At 51.9% G+C, this 14,573-nt stretch overlaps 1 protein-coding gene across 1 annotated transcript in view; it reads left to right on the top strand.

The window, feature by feature from the left end:
* Window positions 1-1,317: 1,317 nt before the first annotated feature.
* The window catches only part of LOC111156411 (nitric oxide synthase 1), an 84,036-nt gene continuing 70,780 nt past the window's right edge, over window positions 1,318-14,573 (top strand). Inside the window, exon 1 of the mRNA XM_022517288.1 lies at window positions 1,318-2,039. Within this exon, the coding sequence (XP_022372996.1) occupies window positions 1,318-2,039 (722 nt within the window). The remainder of the gene's footprint in view (window positions 2,040-14,573) is intronic.

The raw sequence follows: 14,573 nt of genomic DNA, 5'->3' as shown, positions 1-14,573 counted from the left end.
TGACTTTGGACAACTAACGCATGCCCTTCCCAGGCCTGTTGAAGGGTTACCATGAGGATCAAAGGCAAATGTATTTATATACACACACGTACATACATTAAGAGCATACCTGTTCAATAAGTCTCCGCTATGCTTAATCTTTTGGGATTTTTCTTCATTCAGCAAGTACTCATTGAGCACCTACTGTGTGCTCACAATAACCCTGAGGGTACACAGTCCCCTCTCCTTAGTGTTTCCCCATTAGGGTTACAGGCAGTCTGTGGAGTACAGATGTCCTCTAAAGTTTTGTGTGGACCCATGTCTTTGGTGTTTAATATACCCCGATGCCTTTATAATGGTCTGTCATGTGTCCTCTGGAGCCGGGAACAAGTTGATAGTTACCAAGATGGTCAGAAAGGACGGTTGACACTATTGGCGGCATTCCCCTTCCAGTGGGCTTGTTGTGGGGTTTTGGGGAGTGGGTGGGGCAGAGAGCCCAAGGATCCGTTCTGGCTGACCTCCTGACACCCGAGTGGAAAATGTGGGTAAGACCCAGAGAGCCAAAAGCCACGAGACAAGTTGGAACGGTGACTTCTCATGATGGGAGAGATAAGAGATGAGATCGTGATTTCTGCCTTTTGATTTCTAGGCTATCAGTGGTTTCCCCAGGGAGACTGTTGGTCTCAGGGGGCTTTGATCATGGGAGAGGAAACCAGGCAATTTGCAGCTAACGGGGAGGGGCCCCCATCCCCTCAAGGAGGAAGGATTCCGTTTCGAGGTTGGCTTCCAAACCCCAGTGTCTTGTGGCTAGACTTCTCAGTTGGCTGCATTTCCCATCTCGCTTTTGAAGATGGCGCTGGGCGCCCCACATCAATCTCTGTCTGGTAGCTTCACCCCTCCTTTGTTCCTTCTCTCCAGCACAGGTCTGACGGGCCGGCAATGCCCAGAGAATAGTGCCCAGGAGTTTGCGTCACCTCGAGACACATCTAGACGCATCCACCAGACACTTCTCCTCCCCAGTCTGCCTGACCTGTGGCTTAGGGACACGTCCCACAGCTTCTCTTGACGTCTGCCCAATCGACCATCACTTCCTAGAGAACAAGGAGGAAGGCAGACGCATGAAATCATGCCACCGATGGCCGGATGGGAGTGAGTGGGTGACGCCGAGTTGACGTCAGAGACGGAGAGGACGAACCCAAGAGCAGCTCCTTCTTGAGCCTCCCCGAGCCGCCAGCCCCCGGCTCTTCCTCTCGGCACGGCGTAAAGCCTGGCACCTCCTGGTAAAGTCATCTTGGCTTGACCTATTTTAAGTCTTCGGACCCCCGGACACTAGACACCATGGAGAGTCAGGTGTTCAGTGTTCAGCAGATCCAACCCAACGTCATTTCCGTCCGCCTCTTCAAGCGCAAGGTGGGGGGCCTGGGCTTCCTGGTGAAGGAGCGGGTGAGCAAGCCACCCGTGATCATCTCCGACCTGATCCGAGGGGGTGCCGCAGAGCAGAGCGGCCTCATCCAGGCCGGCGACATCATCCTTGCAGTCAACGGCCAGCCCCTGGTGGACCTGAGCTATGACAGTGCCTTGGAGGTACTCAGGGGCATCGCCTCTGAGACCCACGTGGTCCTCATTCTGAGGGGCCCTGAGGGCTTCACCACTCACCTGGAGACCACCTTCACCGGGGATGGGACCCCCAAGACCATCCGGGTGACGCGGCCCCTCGGTCTGCCCACCACAGCCGTCGATCTCTCTCACCAGTCATCAGCCAGCAAGGAGCACACGCCGGCCGTGGACGGGACCACAGGGCCTGGCAACGGCCCCCAGCATACCCATGACAGCAGGCAGGAAGCGGGCTCACTCTCGAACACCAACAGCCTGGCCCCCAGACCCCCAGGCCAGGACCCCACCAAGAAAAGCACCGGGGTCGCCCCCCAAGACAGCCAGAAGAGTGAATTGCTCAAAGAGATAGAGCCTGTGCTGAGTCTTCTCACCAGTGGGAGCAAAGGGATCAACGGAGGGGGACCTTCCAAGGCGGAGACAAAAGACGCGGAAGTCCAGGTGGACAGGTAAGTGCCGCAGGTGTGTGCGCACAAGCGTGTGTGCGCACGGGCGTGTGTGCATGTGTGTCCTGTATGGAAGCGTGTCCTGCTACTCGGTGTCGGACCCGGGAGCCAACCTGAGCTGTTCCAGACGCTCACCCAGGCACATCCGCTCGGCCCCTCTTGCCTCTTCCCCTTAAAACTGCACTTGTGAGAGCAGAATGGGCGTAACTTCAGGCCTGTATCTCTTGCTGTGAGACCCAGAGCTAGGAGTCATGGTTGCTGATGCCGTGTCTTCCAGCAACCCCTCGAGGTGGGTATTTTTGCGATCTGCAATTCATGGGGCAGAAGACTGAGGCTCAGAGGGAAGGGGCCTCTCCCGGGTCATCCAGTGAGCAAGAGGCGCGTGTCCGTGGCAGTCTTGGCATAGGGTGAAGGCCAAGGTCCTGGGAATTGAGAGGGGATGAGCTGAGACCTGGGTAACCCTCAGCCTAACCCAGCTGTCTCCTTATGACAGACGCTTGGAACAATGGAGGAATCAAAGTAGAGAACTGGCCCCAGTTCCCCCAAAACTGGGCTTACTTATGTTGTGCAGGAGCTAAGGCTAGAACGTGACGACCCAGGTCCCGGTCCCCCTGATTCTGGAGAGGAAGAGAACAGGCAATGCCCACCCGGCAAATTCAGGGGAACCGGGACCTGGGTGATTCTAGCACCTTCTTTGGGGAGGAATTGGCAGGTGGGCCAAGGGTCAGAGAATAGCGGGTCCAGAGATATGAGAGAGAGGGAAATTTCTCTCTGCCCCCTTCTGCTGTCATCTTAGATTAGCATTAACCCTACAGCCCCTCCTTCTTATCCACCTCCCACTACAGGGGAGGCTGAGGTGTGGGGCCACTTAGAAACCCAGGCCAAGATTTCCCAACCCTCTGTCCAAGGACCCCTGAGTATCTGGAGAGCATGTAGAGGTCCCCAGGTTGTCTCTCAGGGACCTGGATTAAAGAACTCTCCAGACATGTGCACCGATTCATTTAACAATTGTTCATTGAAGGTCTGCTGTGGCCAGACACTGCTCTGGGCACCAGAGGTAAAGCAATGAATGGGACAGACAAACCCTCTGACCTTGTGAGTGAATGAAATAGACAAGCCCCTTGATCTTGGGGAGCTTATAGTGTTGTGGGAAAGACAAAGAATAAATGAGATCAAGATGTTAAAATATGTAGGCCATCGGTGATATGTGCTAAGAATATATATGTAACAAGGAAGGGGTCGGGAAGTATTGGGGAGAGTGAATTTTAGAGAGAGAGGCTGGGCAGGTCTCCAGGAAGGTGACATTGGAAGACCCAGTAGAAGGGGAAGAAAGGCGCTTTGAAGCTTTATGGAGGAGGGCCATTCCATGCAGAGGGAGCAGCAGGTGCCAAGGTCCTGAGGTAGGAGTGTGCCTTACATGGTGGAGGAATTGCACAGGATCTAGTCTTCCTTCCTGATGGGTCAGCCCCCAAACTGCCTTTTGGGGGGGCTCAGTCTGTGGCACCCCATCTCACCCCACCATTGCTTCCTGGAACTTTTTAAACTTTTCCCACCTGGGCAAAACCAAACCAATTCCAGCAAGACACCAAGAGGGAAGACGAGCCTGTATCAGAAGCCACCAGGCATCCCCTGCTGCCCTTTGAGCTCCTGTCCTCTGTCCTGCTCTCTTCTGTCTTCTGCGCATTCCTGGGGCAGCTTGGAGTCTCCCTCATACCTTTGGTCCCATCTCTACAGGAGACCGTGTCTTGGCCCCAGTACACAGGTCATGGTGTGACCCTCTTGGTGGGGCAAGTGTCAGGGAGCCCCTATCATCCTGACCTTCCTTTCCAGAGCTGGAGGCCAGGATTTGTCCTTGGGGCTGTCCTGGTTTGCAGAGATCTGGGGCCTGGTTCACCCACGACTAAGCATGAGACCCCCACCCCAGGCAAGAACCCAGTCCTCAGGGTCGCTGCCGCCTCCCAGGGCTCCCTTCAGCGGCACACACAGGAAAGACAACATAGTCTTGACATAGCTTCTGGGAAGCCAGCAGCCGCCAAGTCTCATTCAGTGGATTTAAATCCTAAAGCAGTTGGAGAATCCAGGTTCGGTCATTGGCCTGGTTTTCCAGGACACCACCCGAAGTGCCTCCCCTCAAAGTTTCTTGGGTAGACCCTCTTCCTCAACACCCCTTCTCCCAGGAGGAGCAGCAGGAAGTTGAGTAAGAGTGTTACATCTGGTGTTATATCTGGGGCCATATCTAGCATTCCGTACACTTGGTTCTGAGTCTTGGCTGGGCGCAGGGCGGGCGTGGGGTCAGGAGCGTCGGAATTCCGTGGGGCTTTATTTCAGTCCCACCCCAGACCAGGAGTCTGAATCTCCCTGTGTGATGTGGAGAAGTCCCCGGCAGGTCCTTCCCCGTCCCAGAAGCCAGTATGACCCTCTCCCAGCTAACAGGGCAGGACACACAAGCCCGGTGCGGGACACTAGGATTGGCGGAAGTCATGAAATACAAAGGACTTGAACCACAGCCCTCTCATAGGCCAGGCCTGAGGGGCCTCTCCAAACCCCAACTCAGAAAAGCAGGCTTTGTTTCCCTGAGGGTGGAGGGAGGACACGCTGGTCTGACATGGGGTCTCCTCCGGCGGACCTAGTTTCCCAAACTGGGAGGCTGCCCCAGCTCTTGACCTGCCCTCGTCCATCACAGCCTTCATTCCAGTGATCAAAAGGAGCAGCAAACACCCCTTTGGAGAAGGCATAGTTTGGAAGAAAGTGGCCCGGGGCAAGTCCAGGGCTCCATGAACTCAGCTGAGGGAAGCAGTTCGAAGGAGGATTATTGTCTGATGCTAGCATGTGGTTTCCCTGGCTTGATGACTCACACCTGTGCTGGACTCAGAACTTTCCCTCACCTTCTACCACTTTAATGAATATTTTTTAAAAATGCCTCCTTTACTAGTAAGGAGCAAATTCATGGATCATATAACCTACTCGTACTTTACATTTTTTAATAAATATAATGCCCTAACTATAAAAGAAAGGACACCAAGCATAAAAGTAATTTATTGTAGGGATGCCTGGGTGGCACAGTCAGTTGGGTGTCCGACTCTTGGTTTCAGCTTAGGTCATGATCTCAGGGTCGTGGGATCAGGCCCTGTATCAGGCTCCCTGGTTAGCGGAAAGTCTGCTTGGGTGTCTCTCTCCCTCTCCCTCTGCCTCAACCCCCTGTGTGCGTGCTCTCTCTCTCTCTGTGTGTCTCAAATAAAAAAATAAATCTTTAAAAGAAAAAAAGTAACTTATAGTAGTAGAAGCTATAATGTAATAGATCAGTACTTGGATATTGGTCCCAAACGTAGAATTAGCCCGCACATGACAGCGTCAAATGTGGATTTGACACAAGTGTGTCGTTTTGGCAACTCAGACACCACCAGTAGGGTCGTCTTAGTGATGTGATGATGGGATTTTCCAAAGTGGTGACTGGACTCCCGATAAAATGGTGTCCTGTCTTTATTTGACCCAGTGGTGGCCTGCAAGGAAAATTCAGGATATTTTAAAGCCGTGTTTATATGTCCGACCCAATTGGAATCTTGGCTCAGGAATCTTAGCTCAGGAATCTTAGTGATGATGGGATTTTCCAAAGTGGTGACGGGACTCCCGATAAAACGGTGTCCTGTCTTTTTTTGACCCAGTGGTGGCCTGCAAGGAAAATTCAGGATATTTTAAAGCCATGTTTATATGTCCGATCCAATTGGAATCTTGGCTCAGGAATCAAAGCTTAGCTTGCTTTGGATCTGGGTGAATGTCCAAAAGGTGCGTAGCAGCCAGGCCCCGTCTTCCCTGTGTGGGTTTGTCCCTGGCACTGAAGGATGTCCCCCCACCTCCGAGGCCACCTCCTTCCCACTGTGATGGCAGGAGCCCTCAAGATCGTTGGAACAACCCAAACTTTTGGTTGTTGCAAATGTGCCCTCAGAAATTACCAGCCTGCCTCCCAGTGGCTGAGTTAAATGCCGTGCTAAGTGTCAGCATCCCAAGTCAGGAAACGGAAGCCCAGGGACAGAACGGTCTTCAGGGTCACTCTTGCGCCTGGCAGGCCTGGGAGCGTCCGAGCCCCTTGGAGCACGTGGCGGCCTGGGAATGATGCACCCTTCCAGGGGCTTCCCCATCCAGGCTGCTTTTTGGGGTGGGGTCAGAGCTGGCTTCTGGATGGCCCCCACCAGGCCTGGAGCCCCACATCCTGTTCACAGACAGCAGTCTGTGGCTTCTGGGGGACCAAGCAGAGGCTGGGGCCATCCCTGGTTCTCAGCGGTGCCCTTGACTTTCCTGTTCTCTTGGCCTCATTTCCTTCCTTCCCTCTTTCCTCTTGGACGCAGACCTATTCTCCTGCTTTATCTAGTTCCTTTCCGTTGCAGGGCATCCCTGGTCCTGTTGTTGGGATGCTGACCCTTCGCCAGGGGGAGATGTGATGGTTCGTGTAGGTTCAGCTTCACCTTGATCTGGGGGAAGGTGGACCTGGCGGGTGATGGCAGCGTGTGGGTGTGTAAGGAAGGGAAATCTGGGGGCTTCTGGGACCTTCTGCCCTTGGGAGCGGTCACTTTAAAATGCTGCGTGTCAGAGGATATCCAGGTTGTTCAGCCTGCTGCCCTGAAGGAGGGTTCTAAAGAGGCCAAGGTCCCTGGCCCAGCATCCATCTGGACCAGCCGGTCAGCCTCGCCCTGTGCTGGGATCACTTCCCCTCCACCTGCAGGGCACTCGGGTCCTTACAGAGTACCTTCCCGACCCCCGTGTCTTCAGGGCTGTGGTGAATTCAGCTCCCTAAGCGGGCTGTGTGGTTGGGGTCCCCTTATCGACGAGAAAACTGAAACTCCGAGAGCTGGAGCAGTTTTGCCCAGAGTCACCTAGCACGGGCCACAGGGTGCCACCTGGCTTCTACCTGGACGTCTCACTGTAGGCATCTATAGTTAAAGACAGACCAGGCGAGAGAACGTGGCTGGAGGCACAGAAGTCCATTTCGAGCCCAGAGAATGAGCTTAACGGGGGGAGAGGAGGTCACTTGTTACAAGCCTGTGTTTCGTCATCGTGATGCGGGTCAACCTGTACTGAGCCCTCCAGGTGGGCCCGGCCCCATGTGAAGGTCTTGACATTGATGAGTTCGTTTGCTCCTCATAGCACCTGTTTTCCTAATAGGCAAACCAAGGCTCAGAGAGGTGCAGTCCCTTGGGCCGGGTCACACAGCTCACCAGTAGCAAAGCCAGGACTTGACCCCGAGCCCATGGTCTTGGCTGCTACCAGCATAGATGGCACTGTCGGCCACAGCGTACTTGACCACTTGCCATCAAGCTGCTGAGGATGCTGGAGTACTTTCTCAGTCTGGAAGGGAGAGAGAGATGAGAGATCGCACCCCCGGAGAACTGATCTCAGCCCGACCAACAACCGCCCTGACTCCAGGGCGGTCTGCAGTAAAGGACTTCCTCTCTGGCCGCACTTGACTCATGGCTTTGAGTCACTCTGTTGGCATGGACTCCGATGACTGCCTTCGCGCTGAGTGTCAGTGTGAGCTTTCATTCTCATCCTGACCATTTAAACACCTGGGGCTTCCCCAGTCCGTCCTTTCCTGGGGAAGGGATTGGAGTCCTAGTTATGGAGTCGTTACTCTTGCTCTATCCTCTCTTCCCTCTGTGTCCCTGCCACTTTGTCATGTGGGCACCCAGCCCCTCATTCTGGGAAAGAGCTACGGACTAAGCCCACCCAGCCACCTGCTCACCACAGACAGCCTGTAACCAGGGGCCTTCTCACCATCTTTCATTCAACAAATATTTATTGAGCATCTGTTCTGCCCCAGATACTGTCCTTGGAACTGGGGATCCACTGAGGACCCTCTGTCATTAAGAAGTCATAGACAAGAAGGTAATAATAAACAGGTAGCCTCAGGCAATCACTTTAGAAATTGCATGAGAGACATGGAACACTACATCAAAAACTAATGATGTACTGTATGGTGACTAACATTAAAAAATAATAATAACATGGTGATTTGAAGAAACAAGGCTTGGGGTTAGGTTTAAAAAAACAAAAACAAAACTAGATCAGAGAGTCAGAGAAAGCCTCCCTAAAAAGGCAAAATTTATACTGAGTCCAGAAGGTGTGAACCATGTGAAATCTAGGGAAGGGCATTCCTGGCAGAAGGTACAGCAGGAGCAAAGGCCCTGAGGCAGGAACAAGGTAGGATGTTCAAGGAACGGAAAGAAGGTCTGTGGGACGTGAGCGTAGTGAGTAGGAATAAAGAGGTAGGCAGTGACTTAACGTGCGGGCCGGGACACTAATTCTGCACTCCCCCCCATGCCATCCCTGCCCCGTCCCTTCCCTGGCAGGAAACTGTCTCAGTTTCCCCTGCTCCTTGCTGCAGTAACAAAGATCACAAACGTGGTGGCCTAAAACAACCCGCATTTATTCTCCTACAGCTCCAAAGGTCTCAGGTCTGGAGGCTCTAGAGATGAATCTGTTTCCTTACCTTCTGCAGTGGTGAGAGCTGCATTCTTTGCCTTTCTTGGCTAGTAGCCCCTTCATGACCCTTCAGAGCCAGCATGCGGCCTCTTGCCTCCAGGGTCACATGGTCTTCCTCTCTTATGGCAGATCTCCCTCGGCTTCCTTCTTCTAAGGATCCATGTGATGGCATTTAGGGCCTACCCAGTTAATCCAAGATAATCTCCCCATTTTCAACATCCTCAACTTCCATCACCCCTGAAAAGACCCCCTTTCCATGTAAGGTAACATATATGGGTTCCAGGGCTTAGGGCTTGATGTCTCTGGGGGCCACTTTTAGCCCACTACACTCGTCCAACAAGCCCCCTGGAGAATGCGGTGCCCAGGTCCTCGACTGGCCATTACTATGAGGTCTCACTGGACTGGGTTCCGTGACCTTACTTCGAGTCCCTGCTTTGCCACTCAGCACCTACATATTTTAGAAAAGCCCCTGGACCTCTCTGGGCCTCAGTTTCCCCATCTGTAAAAGTAGTATGTGGACCAGATGAGCCCTAAGATTCCTTCCAGGTTCCTCCTTAAGGTCAGTAGCGAGCACGTTCATCACAGGCCGGGCAGCTGACCATTCCCCCTCCTGTCCAGCCCATCCCGAAGGTACACTGCTCCATGTGACCTCTCCAGAGCATCACTCTAGGGGGAGGAGCTCAGACATCCCTTTAGGTCACAGGTCACAAACGGGGGATAGAAGGTCCCACCCAGATCGCCTACAAGTTTTATTGGGAGGCCTACAGAGTTTTCTAAAGAATGATTTTGTGGCAAAATAGAGAAAGCAAGAGGTTTCACAATGAAACTGATTTCCAGCCTCTCAAAAATAAAGAGAATATCAGAAGAGCTATTAGCATCAACTCTATTTGTGGGGAGACAGCCAGCCTGGGGAGCTGGGCGGGGCCTAGCGCGGGCTCTCCAGCTCCCCAGGATCCCGAGTCCGCCAATCGGCTCAGCCTGGATGCTGTAAACACTGGAGTTTGAGGATCCCGTCCAGTTTTTGTGATGTGAAGAATTATAGTACTGATTGTTGCTGAGCTCAGAGGCCCTCACCTCACTTCTCAGCTAGAGCACTGCGGTAAAATTCTAGCTCTCAAGAGCCTAGTCTCCCCTTTCATCATCTTCCCCCACTCCAGCACGATGCGATCTAGAACAGAGCTTTGCAGAGACCTCAGACTCATTTTTCCACGGCCCCCAAGTCTTCCTACTCTAACTTCGCTCCCAATATCCGAGAGCAGGTGGAGGGTGGATGGTGAGAAGGGGGTCAGAGCGTAGTGCGATGTCTGAGGAGAGACGCGGCAGGCCTCCTGCCAGGACCAGCTGCTCCTCAGCAGCCTTCTCGCCTGTTCGGGGCAGAGCAGGCAGCCCCTACCTCCAGACTGTGCATGACACACAGGCCTGGCCCACCTGCTCCCCACCCTGGGTATTTGGGATTAGTTAGTGGTCAGCACTGAGGTGACCCGCACCTGTGCAAACTTCCTGTGGCATTGACCCAGGACCCCCACACGCCCTGCCTGAGAGCCCAAGGCCTGACCCCCAGGAAGCCTCAGTGGGAAAGAGCTGGCGAAAGTTTTTGGAAGGTCTAGAGATGCCAGACTGACTGTGTTAGCTTGGGGTTGACTGTCCAGCTAGCGAAATGGAAGAAAAGAGGCTTTAGTTTAGTCCTTGCCAGAAAGCACAGAAAATGCTTGCTGAGTGGAAGATAAAGCACCATGCCTGGTCTTATGAGGAGAAAGAAGAGAAGGAGCTTGGAGGATGTTGACATTTTTAACCAGGAAGGAACCTTGCTGTTCCCTGCTAGAGTCAGGCCCATAGCCCTCCCAGGAAGATGGGTCTTCAAGGAAGTCCGTGGACCACACAGGGTGCTTTGGACAATGCAGATTCCAGGCTTCCCATCTAGACCCGCTACCTCAGACTATCTAGGGGGCAAGTTCAAAGAGACTTTAACAGGCCCCTCGGTTGATTCTGATGCCTCCTGAAGTGTGAGAACTGCCTAATGTGACCACATGATGGCTGTGGGGATCCTGGTCTACCCTGGAAAGCAAGCCCACTGGAGGATGGCCTATGCAGGGGGCTATGGATGCCTGAGAAGGGGTAGAAGCCACATACGGAAGGCAGGTTCTTCAGTCCCATCTGGGAACAAGGGGCAACTAGTGAATAAATCCTCATAGACGTAGAGATGGCCATAGAGCAAGGATGGGAGGGACTGTGGAGGAAGCATGAGGTTGGGTCCTCAGCCACAGCCAAGCCAATGCCTCTCACTAAGGGGTACATTTTGCTTCCTCCCCAAAGGGACATTGGGCAATGTCTGGAGACATTTTGGATTGTCGCAACTGGCAGGGACTGTGGAGGGAAGAAGGGTGTTCTTGGCATCTAATGGGCAGAGATCAGGGATGCTGCTAAGCATCCTTCAGTGTCCAGGACAGCCCCCCACAACAAAGATAGGTCCAGCTCCCAAGATACCAATAGTTGCAGGTTGAGAAACCCTGATCTAAACTGAAACCACTCCAGACAGCTGGGCAGGACCAACATTCATAAGTACTGGCATAGGAGAGTCACCCTCCAGGCTTCTAAGAAGTCAAGACAGACCCTATCCCATCCATCTATGGGCTCCCAGTTTATTTATTGAAAGAAGAAATGATACATGAAAGTGACCAGGCTCTCATTCAACAGATAAATATATTCAACACCTCTACCCCATTTGGAGGGAAAGCCCAAATCTGAATTTGAGGTTCTTCACCAGTATGTGGCTCAACCAAATGTCTCCCCCACCACTACTGTTCTCAGTGACTCTCAGCTAGGGGAACAGCAAGAAGGAAACATCTGACTTTCAGGCTTTCTCCACTGCTCATTGGTAGTGCGAACTTTGATGAGTTACCTAATCTCTCTGAGCTTAAGTTACCTTCGTTGTCAATGAAGACACCCATGTTTAATTAGTTCTGACTATGTGTTGGGCATTTTACACTCATGACCTTGTTTAACCCACAGGAGAGGAGGGGTGTGAAGTGGGTGTTGAAGGTTGAGTAGGAGCTGGTTCCTGGCAGAGGGAGGATGAAAGGGTATTCCAGGGAGGTCAAGTATAAAGGTAAGAGCAGACAACAGGGTGCTCTTTGGGAGGAGGAGAGAGTGGAGATCAGGACTGAGAATGATGGGAGGTAGGAGTCTGGAAGGGAAGCAGAGAATTCCTGAAGTCCTGTACCTTGGGAACAAGACATGACAGCTCAGAAAGGGTCTGAGTATCCCTACCTGCGCTGTCCAACCCCCAGAGAACATGCTTTTTCTCAGCAAAAGCGATGAATGCCTCCTTTCCCAGGCTTCTGAGACATTAAGTCCTTGGAACTTAATGTTCCAAGTCCTTGAGGGGCCACTGTCCAGTGCTATAACCGCCAGCCACATTTAGCTACTTAAATTTCATTAAAATTAGATAAAATTTCAGATTCAGGGGCGCCTGGGTGGCTCAGTGGGTTAAAGCCTCTGCCTTCGGCTCAGGTCATGATCCCGGGATCCTGGGATCGAGCCCCGCATTGGGCTTTCTGCTCAGCGGGGAGCCTGCTTCCTCCTCTCTCTCTCTCTCTCTCTGCCTGCCTCTCTGCCTATTTGTGATCTCTGTCTGTCAGATAAATTAAAAAAAAAAATTTTTTTTCAGATTCAGTTTCTCGCTAACCATGGGCACATTTCAAGTACTCATTCCCACATGTAACCAGTGGCTATAAAATTGGACAATGTAGACATAGGATGTTCCCATCATCACAGAAAGTTCTACCAGACCATGCTGGCTTAGAGCAACCTTGGCTTTATACAGAACCAGCATTTTCCCTTTTTCTGTTTCTGTCTAATCAGCCCATGAACACATTAGTAGAAAAAGTAACAGCAGGTGCCACACAGCTAAGGGCTATCAGCTTAACCTCGTTTAACCATTGCTGCAACCCCATGAACTAGGTATTATTAACCTGCTTTAGAGATGAATCGATGGAGATTCAGACAGCATAAGTATCCAAAGTTGCACAACTTATAACCAGCAGAGCCAAGAGTTGAACCCGATGTCACCCAACCGATAGCCCACTCTCTTAACCAGTAGCTTCCTGGTTCCCGTAGGAACCCATTAAGTGGCTAGATCCCAGGGTGAGCAGATTCACCGCAATTGGCCTGATTTCCCCTCAGACCCGGTTATCACTGTCAGACTGGGAGCTGGGAATCTACGGAAATCTACTTCTGATTTTGCTCTTGGGTGAACGGAAACAAAATAGCTCAACCTGGGTGTCCCCCTTGGTCCCATATTAAAAATATTCCTCCCCAGCTCATCACACGGGACTCTTAAATAAGTTTGTGTTGACAAAACACTTCAAATGCATTATTTAAACAGAGGTGTTAAAGGCTCTTAAAAAAGGAGCGAGGAGGGTGAGGATAAAAGAAGGTCTCCCTGAAGATTCACAACAGACAAGCCATGTGAGCCATTTCGGAGTTGCCTAGGTAATTGTTCCCTGTAATGTTTGCAGACTGGCCTCATTCAGCAAGAGAGGTTGGATTCCTTGCTCTTTAGCCTCTGGCTTGGAGTAACTCCTTTCTCCTGTCTCTGTTTAAAAACGGAAGGATCTGGGGCGAGCATCAATCAACCTAGTTTCAAATCTCAGCCCTTCTCTGTGCTTACTGTGGGAGCCTGGGAAACATACATAACCTCTCTGGGCTCAGTTTTTGCCTCTGTAAAACAGTCTGTTGAGAGTAAATGAAGTCACTTCTCCACCAGCACCTGGTATGTTACAGACCCTCGAACAGTATCAGCCTTTCATCTCTGCTGAAGCCCCATTCATAGTCACATGATATCATAAGATCGGGCGTTTCAGAGCTGAGCGGGAGCTGAGTGACATTTTGAGCAGCCATCTCAACAGAAAATTCCTCTGTTTATCACCATGTAGGTAAACCACTGGCTTGTGGAATGTCTGTAATCAAGAACCACTCCCAGTGTGTTTGGTGACATTTTCAAGAGGGTAAAACAGAACGTTTCCTCTGACAATTGCAGACCTCTCCACGCAGAAGAGTGGAAGTGGCTCTGATGCAGGCCACCAGTGCTTTGTGAAACACAGCAAGGAGGAGGTGCGACTGGCCCCGAGTGAGCAGCTGGAGGGGCCATTCGGGGCCCTGCCCTCAGAGCTCGAGCCCTGGCTTCCGATTGATCCCGAATGACCATCGGTGCAAACTAGGGGTTGGGGGAAATGATGGGACCGGGATTATAAATCCCTAAAGCTGGGAAGGTAGAGCAAAGGGCTAGGTAAGGGTCAGCCTTGATACCTGGGACCAAAATCAAGAGGGGCTCCAGAGAAGCCACGGTGCCCGAAGCTGGGGAGCAGACAGATGTTATAGTCAGAGTGAAAGTGGATGGGAGGGTTAAAAAGAGGCCCGTTGTCAGGAAGCAGGAGGACAGAGCTCAGAGGGAAGGAGGACAGATGTGAGGTAGAGCAGGTCAGAAGGTCTGGATTGTGATATGAAGTCAGTTCCATCTCAGCCATGACTTATCTCCATCTTTAGAGGATGACCAGGCTGCAGAACCTAGCTGAGATTGTCTCCTCCTGAATCTGAGTTCAAGAGCAGAGAGCCAGGAAAGCTTTGCAGTTAAGAAGTCAGCACTTAGAGAACAAGTCTGGGTTTGAATCCCAACTCCTGCACATAGCTGTGTAATTTGGGCTAATGATTTAACCTCTCTGGGCCTCCATCTCCTTATCCGATGATGATTATGAAGATTATGATTATGGTAATGAAGATGCTAATGATGGTGACAATGGAGGAGGATGGTGATACTGGTAGTGATGGTGATGATGGTAATGATGAGAGTGATTATGGCAATGATGGTTGTGCGGACGAGGAGAAGCTGGATGGTGATGATCATCAGAATAATGGTGGTGGTGGTGGTATCAGTGGAAGTTTGGGTGGTGGTGGCGATGGTGTTGATGGTGGTGGTGATGGTGTTGATGGCAATAGTAATGATGGTGATGATGATGATGTGATGGTACTGGGGATGGTGATGGTGATGATGGTGGTGGTGATAGC

This window comes from Enhydra lutris, unplaced genomic scaffold (genome assembly GCF_002288905.1).
Source record: "Enhydra lutris kenyoni isolate GAN:26980312 unplaced genomic scaffold, ASM228890v2 scaffoldscaffold46, whole genome shotgun sequence".
NCBI classification, from domain to species: Eukaryota; Metazoa; Chordata; class Mammalia; order Carnivora; family Mustelidae; genus Enhydra; species Enhydra lutris.
This window is presented reverse-complemented; position numbering and strand designations above follow the sequence as displayed.